The sequence below is a fragment of the Phaenicophaeus curvirostris genome, chromosome 1, assembly GCF_032191515.1.
Source record: "Phaenicophaeus curvirostris isolate KB17595 chromosome 1, BPBGC_Pcur_1.0, whole genome shotgun sequence".
Classification (NCBI taxonomy): Eukaryota; Metazoa; Chordata; class Aves; order Cuculiformes; family Cuculidae; genus Phaenicophaeus; species Phaenicophaeus curvirostris.
In genome coordinates, this window is record NC_091392.1 from 201,778,920 (window position 1) to 201,792,396 (window position 13,477).

Sequence of the window (13,477 nt, forward strand, 5' to 3'; positions counted from 1 at the left end):
TGCCCAGGGACGTGGGTGTTTCACCTTCCCTGGAGGTGTTTAAGGCACGGGTGGACGAGGTGCTGAGGGATATGGTTTAGTGTTTGATAGGAACGGTTGGACTCGATGATCCGGTGGGTCTCTTCCAACCTGCTTATTCTGTGATTCTGTGATTCTGTATTATTTCAATGAACTTTTAAATACTTGTATCAAACCCAAACACTTAACAGAAAACTTCATCACTGCAAGTCAACATAAAATGTAAATATTGAAACTTTTACCTGTATGGCTCCTGTCATTGGCCTTCCCATAGATGAAGTTAAAGTTGCCTTTGACTACAAAAAATAAGTAAATTGTTAAAAACTAGCATTCACAAAGCATAAGAAGCTTGTAAAGTTTATATACAGTCTTCCTAACACTGAGTTTTAAGAGTTAATCTAACGCTCATTTAAGTTCATAGCACAATGCCCATTTATGTTATTCATATGCAACATACTGCCAGCACCTGGCAGACTTAAAGACGTTGAATGTTTCAGTTAACACAAATTCGCAATATTGTTTTTCACGTATTTGGATATTTCTGTCAGACATTGTAAAAAAAAAATCCATAAAAATTCATCTGAGGCAGCAGTATTTCTGTTATTAAACTGTTGCAATGACTCTCTTTAAACTGAACGAGTAATTTATACAGACTACATCAGTAAGATTCTGAGTAGAGTTGATAAAATATGCCCCCGTATTAATCTCTTAAGTCATACTCTCATGAAAATTTATTCTACAATAAATACAGATACACTTTGAAACTGCCAATGGATATCTTTTCCATCAGCTGAAATGTCGCACACTGTCCTTCTGTAGTAGTGTTAAGAACGTAAAGAAATAAATATGAAATATTCAGCGCTAAATGCTACAAATATACAATACAAACAGACAAAAATAAAGGGCTTTAGGCCATGAAAAAGCACTCCCCTGATTCCTACTCAGCGGCTTATATTTTACTATTTTACCCACTACCCTTCACACATCATGATGGGTTTTCATTTATTCTGCTAAGGTTGAATCTACATTAACACAGACTGTGGTGCAGAAGAAGTAAACCTTCAGAGCGAACCAGGTAGTACTGTGGCTTGGACAATGCTTATGAGATTCCTAGCCCTAGAGAAACATCTCAGCCTTTATTACTCTCAGGAAGCGCCTTTTTGTGCACTCCGTTAACAAGATAGCTTTTCCTATCTTGTTACAGCATGGTCTTACAATAAACATCTGCAGATACAACCTCTAAGAGAAGGCAGTCCCAAAAGGAATATACCCAGAGTAGGTAAAAGAAAGTTCAGACCAAAGCTTGTATTTCAGTGACATAATAGAATTAAGATGTTCTTGAAATTGTTAGCCAGCTAACTTGCATAAGAGATCTAAAGCAATGTGATGTCCCTTCTTTATTTGTCATGAAGCTTACAGAAACGTTATCCCTAAGAGCACTGCCCTCACAAATTTGACTGAGACTGGCTAGTAGGTTTGAAATTTATTGAGATAAGGGGACAGTGGATATATCACTAATGCATAATTTGTTTCCATAACAAACCAGGTAAAACTGTTAGTTACTTAAGAGTTACAAAGAATATAACAAACTTATGCTGGTTAAACTTGAGGTGATTTGAAAGCCTGTATTCAAGACTGAGTTTCACCTTAACTTCCAAAAAAACTTCCCCATCCAATTCCCCCTGCAAGAAAATCTGGTTAATATGTTGGAATCTACTGCCTTATGCAGTACAGAAGCTGATTCACAGTATGGCTTGGGAGAACTGCCTTGACTAAGTGCAGAGCTGTAAATTAACTGAATGTAATGAATACATGTAGATCAATGGAAGGAAACACTCAGATACAAAGAGCTCCCTTGTGCAAGGGATTAAATGGCAAAGTTATTTTTTGGCTAATATCTCATTTTCATTAAGAATACAACAAAACTTACCCCAAATCCAGTAGCTAAAGGTCTCGAAGCTGGTGTACCAGGAATTTTGGCTGTCACCTGGGTGGAAAAAACCAAACAATACACAAAACAAAAAGATAGCACCCGCCCAAATTACAAACATACACATTAATTAATAATCTTTCTATATAGTTTCTACAGTGAATTCATAGAAACAATGCTTCAATTGTGAGAGAAAGAATTCTTACTGTAGAACCTGGTTATTCTGGCAAAGTAATAACATTAATCAAACTGTTCCAGCTCTTCTTTAGACATACAGTACGTACTTCTAAAGTTTTTGAAAACCGATGTAAGATTAAGTCACAGTTAAATGAAAGCAAGAAAATTAATATGAAAAAAAAATCATTGTAACGATAATGCATTGTTTTCTAAATCCTATTTTCTGAAAGGACTTCTGAAGGGATATCTGAAAGGACTTTGTTTAATATTCTATACATGGAATTACTGGGTTTGACATGTAATTACAAGGTTGAGATGCATATTAGAGAATAGGATTTCATTTTCCTCTTTTAACAAGGTTTCATCTCACTTTTAAATGAGAATACACATTTTTCAACCAATGTTCCCTGTTTGGTCTAGCTTAGCTCCAGAACTTAATGGAGCTCGTGCTCTGCTCATTTCTTACTTTTTCATATAAATAACTAAAGTCTGTATCTTCATGTCAGTAGTAGACAAAAAAAATTAAGAGATTCCCAAGATAAGTCTGCATCAGTGCCAAAGTTAGAGCTAAGGCTCTACAGAAGGTCTACACTACTGCAATGTATGTTAAAAGGTACTTACAAGGACTCTTCTACCATGACTTGTTCTTGCTGCCTGTTGAAAAGCTACATCGTTTTCTAAATCCTAGAAAAGACAAAATGAAAATATCAACCCTTTTAAAATCGCAACACCAAAAGCCACAGCTCCAGAACCTTAGGACTACCCAAAGCAGACAGCTTACAAAAACAACTCTTCTTCAAAAAAAATATGACTTGAAAGTAACTGAATGACAGGTTTAACTGACAAGAAATAATAATTATATTAATGGTCTATTATTGGTCTATTATTGTCAGAAAACTTGCTGCCGCACACTGATGGAGAAACACCATCTTGAATGTGCCTGACTGTGAATATGGCCTTCAAATAACTAGGATTTTACACTTCATAAGTTCTAACGATTACTGCATTTTAGATATGCTATGACATGCACACAAGTATTTTGCTGGAATAGAAAAACTATTAGAGAAATAACTTCAAAAAAGTATCCAGATGAAACTATATATTTCTTGCTAAATAAATAAAATTTCATTTCAAAGCAGTAGTACACTTGCCCATTACTGTACCTAAACGTTCTTATCTTGTACTTAGAAGTTAAATCCTATGTATGGGAAAGGTGGCAAATGGCAAATATTTTTACCTCTGTGTCAAACGTGGGATTATAGTCATTGTAACCAGAATAAAGATCATCTTCATCAGCCTCAGTAGCCAGATGGACATTTTGCATCATCTTTCTGTGAAACAATTAGGACATCAAATATTTACCTCAGTGATTTTATATTTCTCTTTGAAAATGTAAAGCATAGATAGGAATAAGGTTTCAAGTTCAAAAGAGATCCAATTTAATTTTATTTTCTAATTGCTGCCTTGGAAACAAAAAATAAGCTATGATTAGTCATAAAAAAGCAGGGTTCACCTATAAGCAATATTAAATGGCACCATTTCATTGAATTAGATTTTGTTAGGTATCTATATCAGTCATACAAAAGATCTCAATCACAGAATCACACAGAACCACTAGGTTGGAAAAGACCCACCGGATCATCGAGTTCAACCATTCCTATCAAACACTAAACCATGCCCCTCAGGAGCTCATCCACCCGTCTCTTAAGCACTTCCAGGGCAGGTGACTCAACCACCTCCCTGGGCAGCCTCTGCCAGTGCCTAGTGACCCTTCCTGTGAAAAATTTTTTTCTGATGTCTAGCCTGAGGCCTCCCCTGCTGGAGCTTGAGGCCATTGCCTCTCGTCCTGTCCCCTGCCACTTGGGAGAAGAGAAGAGGACAGCACCCTCCTCTCTACAACCTCCTTTCAGGTAGTTGTAGAGAGCAATGAGGTCTCCCCTCAGCCTCCTCTTCTCCAGGCTAAACACCCCCAGCTCTCTCAGCCGCTCCTCATAAGGCCTGTTCTCCAGCCCCCTCACCAGCTTTGTTGCTCTTCTCTGGACTCTCTCCAGAGCCTCAACATCCTTCTTGTAGTGAGAGGCCCAGAACTGAACATAGTATTCATAATCATGAAAAGTAAATAATCATACCAAATAATTACATTACTTTTAGTAGGATATCTTTACATTGTCACATAATTCAGATTTAGGATAATCGTCTCACATTCTGAAATCTGCGTTTATTAGACCAAACCATAATAGTCAGTCTAATAAGAGATATCCCTCTAAGCTTCAAACCTTCCTCCCTCCCTTCATCTCTAGCCTTGTATCAAGTCAGCCACAGCTATTCTCTGTACAAAACGTTACTTGCAGAATTTTGCCATTTCAATCCATGTGGGATTTTGAAACCAGAATTAAAACAGTCTTGGTTCCAATGACTTTCATCGATACTGAAAATGCTGGCAAGCAAACTCTCTAAGGTTTGTTTTGGAGTTTTAAAAAGCAAGCATCCTTTATCAGGCCTGGGCAACATGCGGGAGTCATCTCCATCAATTGCGTGCAGCGAGACGAGCTGGGGACAGAATACATTTCCCACTTACATGTATATGCCTAAATTATCCCAGAAATCTCAAGCAGATTCTATTACTTTCTAAGGCCCAATTTTAATGTTATTATGAAATCCACAACAGTCAAAATTCTTGCTAATTTGGAGCTGGCTCCAGCTAACTGCCTGACCTTGCATTTGAGATGTGGGAAGACTGCAAAGAGAGGTGATTACAGAAGAAGACACATCTGTTCTGCACAGATCATACTTCACCTGAGATGTTATCATTTTCAAAGAATAAACAATGCCCAGAAAAAAACACTGTTAAAAAAAAACCCATGCTATCAGAGGGACATTCTGTCTAACTTTCAAAAACCCTCAATTACCCTAATGAAACTTAAGTCTACTTTAGCTTAAATCAAACTATTTGACTATAATCCTAATATATGAAAATCATAGAATCATAGAATCATAGAATCACCAGGTTGGAAGAGACCCACTGGATCATCGAGTCCAACCATTCCTACATAATGATAATACATATCATAATATATTGTATATTGTTCATATAATACAATATACAATATTGTATATACAAAATACAATAATATGTTGTATATTGTATATTGTTCAATAATGAGCTGGGGTTGTTTAGCCTGGAGAAGAGGAGGCTGAGGGGAGACCTCATTGCTCTCTACAACTACCTGAAAGGAGGTTGTAGAGAGGAGGGTGCTGGCCTCTTCTCCCAAGTGACGGGGGACAGGACAAGAGGGAATGGCCTCAAGCTCCGCCAGGGGAGATTTAGACTGGACATTAGGAAAAAATTTTTCACAGAAAGGGTCATTGGGCACTGGAACAGGCTGCCCAGGGAGGTGGTTGAGTCACCTTCCCTGGAGGTGTTTAAGGGACGGGTGGACGAGGTGCTGAGGGGCATGGTTTAGTGTTTGATGGGAACGGTTGGACGTGATGATCCAGTGGGTCTCTTCCAACCTGGTTATTCTATGATTCCATGATTCTATTATGATAATCTACTATAATAACTACTTCTTGTATCATGGTGGTTACCGCAGAAGACACATCTGTTGAGCACAGACCATACCTCACACAAGACGTTATCATGAAGAACAGCGTCTGAATAACACTGCTTGAAAAACAAACATGCTATCAGAGGAACATGCTGTCTAACTTCTATAAAATACAAATTACTTAGATGAAACAGCTCAATGAGATCAGCTTTCTTTTGTCTAAATAAATAAAAGCTTAAGGGTTAAAAGATTGTTTGGAAGAGCTGTGAAGGGAGAGTGAAATTTCAGGAAACAGGTTTACTAACTTCAGTGGCGGGTGCTGAGGCTTGGAGGGAGAGGCAGTGCTGCCATGGGATGGGGCCTTGTTCCAGTGGGAGGTGTCCCTGCCCATGGCAGGTGGGTTGGAACTGGATGATCTTTAAGGTCCCTTCCAACCCAAACTATTCAATGATTCTATGAAACTTTCCTTTAGCTTCAATCAAAAGCGCCCCATTTCTTGTAATAGCAACTATTTCTTGCATCACCATCACAAACCCACGGGCGAGTTCGCCCCGCGATCCTTCCCTCGGAGGACGCTGAGCGGGTCTCCCTTTACCTGGCTGTCTGTTCGCATAAAGATCTCGGCGAGGATCACTCGATTTCGTGGATCTCTCGGGATGCAGGCGCCGCCCCGGCTCCGCTCCCGCAGCGGGATGCGCCCCGCCGGCTTGGAGCCTCCCCCGGGCCGCGCAGCCCCCGAAGCCGAAGCTCTTCTTTGTTTTCCCCGTTTCCTCAGTCCCAGCCCGGAGCGTGGGGTGGCGGCGATGGTGATGATGATGCTGCTGCTGTTGCGCGGGGCCCCGGCGGCCGCGTTGCCATGGAGACGCAGGCGGATGTGGTCCCCGAGGGCAGCGCGGGAAGCCGGGGGCGCGGCGCATGCGCAGAGCGGCGGCCGAAGCCGCTGCCCCATCGCGGGCGGCGCATGCGCAGAGCGGATGCTCCCGGGGCAAAGGGGAGGGGCAGGGCAGGGATCGTGGGGTCACAGCTCGTGGAATCATTGAATCATAGATCATAGATCACGGAATCATAGCTCATAGATAACAGATAGTGAGCTCGTGTAATCATGGACTCCTAGATCAGGGTGATCGTGGAATCATATCATAGAATCATAGATCATATATAATGGAATTATGATATCATAGATCATAGAATCATAGAACAAAGATCATGGAATCCTGGATCATGGAATCACAGACCACTTAATCACAGATCATAGATCATGGAATCGTGATCATACGTCATGGAATCGTAGATAACAGAATAAGAGATAATAGAGCATGGAATCGTGATCATAGATCATGGTTAATAGCATATGGGATCATAGATCATGGAATCACAGATCATAGATAATAGAGTGTGGAATCAACAAGCTTTATGAGGAGTGGCTGAGAGAGCTGGGGTTGTTTAGCCTGGAGAAGAGGAGGCTGAGGGGAGACCTCATTGCTCCCTACAACTACCTGAAAGGAGGTTGTAGAGAGGAGGGTGCTGGGCTCTTCTCCCAAGTGGCAGGGGACAGGACAAGAGGGAATGGCCTCAAGCTCCACCAGGGGAGGTTTAGGCTGGACATCAGGAAAAAAACTTTCACAGAAAGGGTCCTTGGGCACTGGAACAGGCTGCCATGCCCCTTAGCACCTCATCCACCCGTGCCTTAAACACCTTCAGGGAAGGTGACTCAACCACCTCCCTGGGCAGCCTGTTCCAGTGCCCAATGACCCTTTCTGTGAAAAATTTTTTCCTAATGTCCAGCCTAAATCCCCCCTGGCAGAGCTTGAGGCCATTCCCTCTTGTCCTGTCCCCTGTCACTTGGGAGAAGAGGCCAGCTCCCTCCTCTCTACAACCTCCCTTCAGGTAGTTGTAGAGAGCAATGAGGTCTCCCCTCAGCCTCCTCCAGGCTAAACAACCCCAGCTCTCTGAGGGACATGGTTTAGTGTTTGATAAGAATGGTTGGACTTGATGATCCAGTGGGTCTTTTCCAAGCTGGTGATTCTATGATTCTATGATTCTATGAAACGTAGATCACGAGATCATGGAATCATGGAATTGTAAATCATAGATTGTGGGATTATAGGTAATAGAATCATAGATAATAGGTGGTGGAATAATGAGATCATAGGTCATGGAATCATATATAGTTCATGGAACCACAGATAACAGATCATGCAATCATAGATCATGAGATCATGGAATCATAAATAATAGATAATAGGTTGTGGAATTGTGGGATCATAGATCCTAGATCATGTAATTGTGGAATCATAGAATCATGGAATCATAGTGAAGGAAGGAATTAATCATTATGTTAAGGGAATGAATTAGCTTAAGCAATAATAAGAATAGTAAGAATAATAAGAATCAAATCTTGGCCAGATTGCAGTTAGAAAGAATGTGATTGTAACAGGAGTTTAGATTGTTTCCTAGTTGAAACAATGAACAAATCAAATTCAGAGAGTAGAGGTCAATGGATTGATGTCCAGATGGAGATCTGTGACAAGTAGAGTCCCTCAGGGGTCTGTTTAATATCCTCATCAATTATACTGACAGTGAGATCGAGTGCACCCTCAGGAAGTTTGCAGATGATGCCAAGCTGAGTGGTGCAGTTGCCACACCAGAAGAACGGGATGTCATCCAGAGGGACCTGGACAGGATGGAGAAGTGGGGCTGTGAGAACCTCATAAGGTTCAACAAGGCCAAATGCAAGGTCCTGCACCTGGGTTGGGCAATCCCTAATTTCAATACAGGATGGAGGATGAAGTGATTGAGAGCTGCCCTGCAGAGAAGGACTTGGGGGTGCTGGTTGATGAGAAGCTCGACACGAGCCAGCAGTGCGCGCTCGCAGCCCAGAAGGCCAAACATATCCCGGGCTGCATCAAAAGAAGTGTGGCCAGCAGGTCGAGGGAGGGGATTCTGCCCCGCTGTTCCTTCTCATCTGGAGTTTTGTGTCCAGTTCTGGAATCCTCGCCATAAGAAGGATATGGAACTGTTAGAACGGGTCCGGAGGAGGGCTACAAAAATGATCAGAGGGCTGGAGCGCTTCCCATACAAGGACAGGCTGAGAGAGTTGGGCTTGTTTAGCCTGGAGAAGAGAAAGTACTGAGGAGACCTTACAGCAACCTTCCAGTACCTGAAGGGACTGTTTATAAAGGCTTGTAGTGATAGGACGAGGAGGAATGGGTATAAACTGGAGAGGGGCAGATTTAGACTAGACATAAGGAAGGATTTCTTCACTATGAGAGTGATGAGGCACTGGCACAGGCTGCCCAGGGAAGCTGGAGGTGTTCAAGGCCAGGTTGGATGGGGCCTTGGGCAGCCTGGTCTGGTGGGAGGTGTCCCTGCCCACGGCAGGAGGGTTGGGGCTGGATGATCTTTAAGGTCTCTTACAACCCAAACCATTCTATGATTCTATGATTCTATTGAAAGGAAGTCCCGCAGCAGGAACAAAGGGCAGACCTGAGCTTATCCAGAGGACAAAATGAGGAAGGAGATAATGTAAAGACCACCGGAGGTTTCCGAAGACACAAAGAAACTGTGAAGTGCATACAAGAGTGGGTGATACACTATGACAATAAGTTCATAGTAAGTTCAAAACCAATGGAAATGTTTAACCAGTATTTCGCAGAACCTATATGAATATTTATGTTTAACCAGTATAAAAGTTGTGTGCATGTTTTCTTTTAGACAGTGGTTTTCCAGACACTGTTTATTCTTTGGAGATGATAATGTCTTGTATGAAGCATGATCTGTGCTGAACAGATGTGTCTTCTTCTGTATCACCTCTGTTTGCAGCCTTTCCCTTTCTCAAATGCAAGGTCAGGCAGAGCTGGTGCCAGCTCCAGAGTTTTGACTATTGCAAAGCTTCATAATAACATTAAAATTGGACCTGAGAACGTCATAAAATTTGCATACGATTTCTGGGAAAATTTATCCATATGCATGTAAGTGGGATATGTATTCTGCCCTCAGCTCTTGTCTCACTGCACAAGATTGATGGAGATGACTCCCTCGTGTCGCCCAGGCCTGATAAAGGATGCTTGCTTTTTAAAACTACAAAGTGAGACTTTGAGAATTAATTTGCCGGCATTTTCAGTATCAAAAAGATGGGTAGATGAAGCGCTTAGAGATATGATTTAGTAGTGGACAGGTACAGTTGGGCTTGATGGTCTGAAAGGTCTTTTCCAACCTAGTCATTCTATGATTCTATTGATACCTAAAATGCCAGCAACTTCTCCATAATGGAGAATTTAGGATTATGGGGTCATAGAATAATTCAGACTGGAAGACACCTCTCCCATCCTCATACCTAGTTTAAATTTCTTTGTGTCTTTTCCTGAGGTTAGAGCAAACCTGCTGTCATTTTATGGCGAAAATTTCTATTTTATGCTACAGATTCGCTGTCATGAGAGAAAAACAAATCTGTCACTGTAAAGGGAATAAGTTCTTGTGTAGCTGTCAAAGCTTGCACTCGAGCACATGTTCCGTAGCACGGAGTATCTCCTCACAGGGCGTGCATTAAGCATGTTTCTTGAGCTCCAGACCACAGTATTTCTGAGAGAATAAAGGGTTTATGAGGCCAACTGTAACCTGCCCCTACTGCCTTTGCTGATGGCATAAGAAAGCTGCTGATAGATTCTACAGTGAGTGCACGGTTCGACAGAACACCCCTTTTATGATCAGGGTTCGTGAGCATTATGCAACGTCAGGACTTCCTGCTGCTCACCTTTCAGCCTCAAAGTCCTTTCTGAAGAGATAAGGCACAGAGGATATGAGTGAAAGGTCTTTTTATTCTAGTTCCCCACAAGTGAAACAAAGATAACCTAAAGAAGTATTAAGGCTTTATTGCTTCTTGCATTAGGCTGTTCACGTTCCATGCATGACACTTTCACACAAAAACTTAAGACTTGAGACCTTTGGACATGAGAAGTACCTGGTGTTTCTGGAATACAGGTATCTTGCAGAATAACAGACTTTACCTGGGAAAAAACCAAAACAGGTGAACTACTTCCCACAAATTATGAACTTCGGCACCAGAAATATATAAACATTTCTAGCCACCCCTTTCTGCCTGTGGCTCCTCATGTATAATTCAGCCCATAGTTTTTAGATTTTTCAGATTTACTGGAGCAGCAGGTACATCCTGTGGCAAGAGCCTGAGCTCTGCTACCCAGCTTGTCCACCTCAGGGACCTGGCATCCTGGTACCCAGCCTATGCTGATGTTTCAGCCCAATTATCTACAGCAGTGGAGAGAAGGGACTGTGTATCTGTCTAGTAAATGAAATAAATTCTATTTATCCATTTAATTTCTGATTCCTACACACAGCTTCTTTAAGAATCACAATTTTAGCAATATTGGTAGTATTTGCATCGGACCATTTGCACTGTGAAAGACTGCCTGAATTAACTTCACAAACTACTAGCAACAATAAAAATTACAGTTTTAATTGTAGCAAAATTTAATATGAACACTAGTTACAATTACAGCATGCAAACTATTAGTTAGAACTCTACAGAACAGGAAAAAAATTACTAAAGTAAAGCTATCATTTTAAGGTATTATGTTTTCTGAACCATTAGGATCACAGTAGCAACGTACCATAGTCCGTTACAAAATAAATGTACTATCTGGTTGTTCTGGAGAGCAAGTAATGTATTAAACCCATCTAATACTTAACAAATGTGAACTATGCCTCTGCTTTCATCCCATGCCAAAACTTCAGGCTAGGATACACTACATTTTCGAAGCATGCAATTCCTTTATTTTCTGCAAGGGGGGATACACATCTCATTCGTATTCCACCTCCTAGTTATTTCCCCTTGTTCATTACACAGTTATACCATCCTGCTCCTTCCCTGCAGTAAACCCACCTCCTCTCCTCAGTCAGTAGTGGATCTCAGCTCCTCATGTGGGGCATCAGAGGAGCATGCTTAACAGAAAGAGACTGAAAGCATGGAGAGGTCAACTTTGCAGCTTCCAACACAAGTCATAGAATCATAGAATCATAGAATGGTTTGGGTTGGAAAGGACCCTAAAGATCATCCAGTCCCAAAGCCCCTGACATGGGCAGGGACACCTCCCACCAGACCAGGCTGCCCAATGCCCCATCCAACCTGGCCCTGAACACCTCCAGGGATGGGGCAGCCACAACTTCCCTGGGTTCCAGTGCCTCACCACCCTCAACATGAAGAATTTCTTCCTTATGCCTAGTCTAAACCTGCCCCTCTCTAGTTTATGCCCATTCCCCCTATTCCTGTCAGTACAAGGCTTTGTGAACAGCTGCTCCCCAGCTTTCTCGTAGCCTCTTCAGGTACTGGAAGGTCGCTATAAGATCTCCTCGGAGCCTTCTCTTCTCCAGGCTGAACAAGCCCAACTCTCTCAGCCTGTCCTCATACGGGAGGCGCTCCAGCCCTCTGATCATCCTTGTAGCCTCCTCTGGACCTGTTAATGTTGGAAAGTCAAGGAGACACTATTTTGTGTCCATGAAGACCATTGAGTGCTCTTCATGAAGCCTTTTAGGGATTTATACTTATGAGATAGATACCTGTCTCATTGTTGAATGTGGTTGGAATTAGGAAAGTTCTGGCAAGAGAGGCAGATGGACAAAGTGATTATGTCAGTCTTTAATTTTATTTTTGCCTTGGAAACTAGAAGAAATGATAGCCAGACAAATGTTCAAATGACAGCCAAAGAAAGGTTCATTGAACATTGTCAGTAAGTATGAAATATTTATTCCAGGAAGTAATATATTTGTTTTCAATTTAGTTTTTTTTCCAGAAAGACAGAAACACAAGAAAACTTGCAAGCATTTCTCATCTGTATTAAGAGTACAGTCATACTTTCTTTGATAACAAATAAATATTTAAAAAAATAAAAGTTAACATTTTTCAGGAGCATCCAGCACGATTACAGAGTAAGAAGCACATGAGTAGGAATTAGTACATGGAATTTTCCTAATTCCAGTACATGGAACTAGGAAAAAAAGGAGCAATGCAGCAGATGTAGAGCAGCCTAAAGAATTTTGTGGGCGTTGTAATGCCTTATTTTTGCATGATATTAAAGCATTTAGAATCATAGAATCATAGAATGACCAGGTTGGAAGAGACCCACCGGATCATCGAGTCCAACCATTCCTATCAAACACTAAACCATGTCCCTTAGCACCTCGTCCACCCGTGCCTTAAACACCTCCAGGGAAGGTGACTCAACCACCTCCCTGGGCAGCCTGTTCCAGTGCCCAATGACCCTTTCTGGGAAGAATTTTTTCCTAATGTCCAGTCTAAATCTCCCCTGGTGGAGCTTGAGGCCATTCCCTCTTGTCCTGTCCCCTGTCACTTGGGAGAAGAGGCCAGCACCCTCCTCTCTACAACCTCCTTTCAGGTAGTTGTAGAGAGCAATGAGGTCTCCCCTCAGCCTCCTCTTCTCCAGGCTAAACAACCCCAGCTCTCTCAGCCGCTCCTCATAAGGCCTGTTCCCCAGCCCCTTCACCAGCTTTGTTGCTCTTCTCTGGACTCGCTCCAGAGCCTCAACATCCTTCTTGTGGTGAGGGGCCCAGAACTGAACACAGGATTCGAGGAGCGGTCTCACCAGTGCCGAGTACAGAGGGAGAATAACCTCCCTGCACCTGCTGGTCACGCCGTTTCTGATCCAAGCCAAGATGCCATTGGCCTTCTTGGCCACCTGGGCACACTGCTGGCTCATGTTCAGTCGCTGTCAACCAACACCGCCCAGCGGTCCAGCCTGTTCAGATCCCTTTGCAGAGCCTCCCGACCCTC

The 13,477-nt window shown here is 42.3% G+C and overlaps 1 protein-coding gene across 3 annotated transcripts in view; it reads right to left on the minus strand.

The window, feature by feature from the left end:
• Positions 1-6,327, minus strand: part of IFT88 (intraflagellar transport 88) — a 54,186-nt gene extending 47,859 nt beyond the window's left edge. For 2 of the 3 annotated variants that reach the window (XM_069883494.1, XM_069883497.1), the window contains exons 1-5: positions 6,269-6,327; positions 3,363-3,456; positions 2,747-2,809; positions 1,949-2,005; positions 261-314 (exon numbers count right to left, since the gene is read on the minus strand). In XM_069883494.1, the coding sequence (XP_069739595.1) occupies positions 261-314; positions 1,949-2,005; positions 2,747-2,809; positions 3,363-3,452 (264 nt within the window). In that variant the 5' untranslated portion in view covers positions 3,453-3,456; positions 6,269-6,327. The remainder of the gene's footprint in view (positions 1-260; positions 315-1,948; positions 2,006-2,746; positions 2,810-3,362; positions 3,457-6,268) is intronic. The other variant, XM_069883496.1, reaches the window with a different exon arrangement.
• Between the last annotated feature and the right edge of the window lie 7,150 nt (positions 6,328-13,477).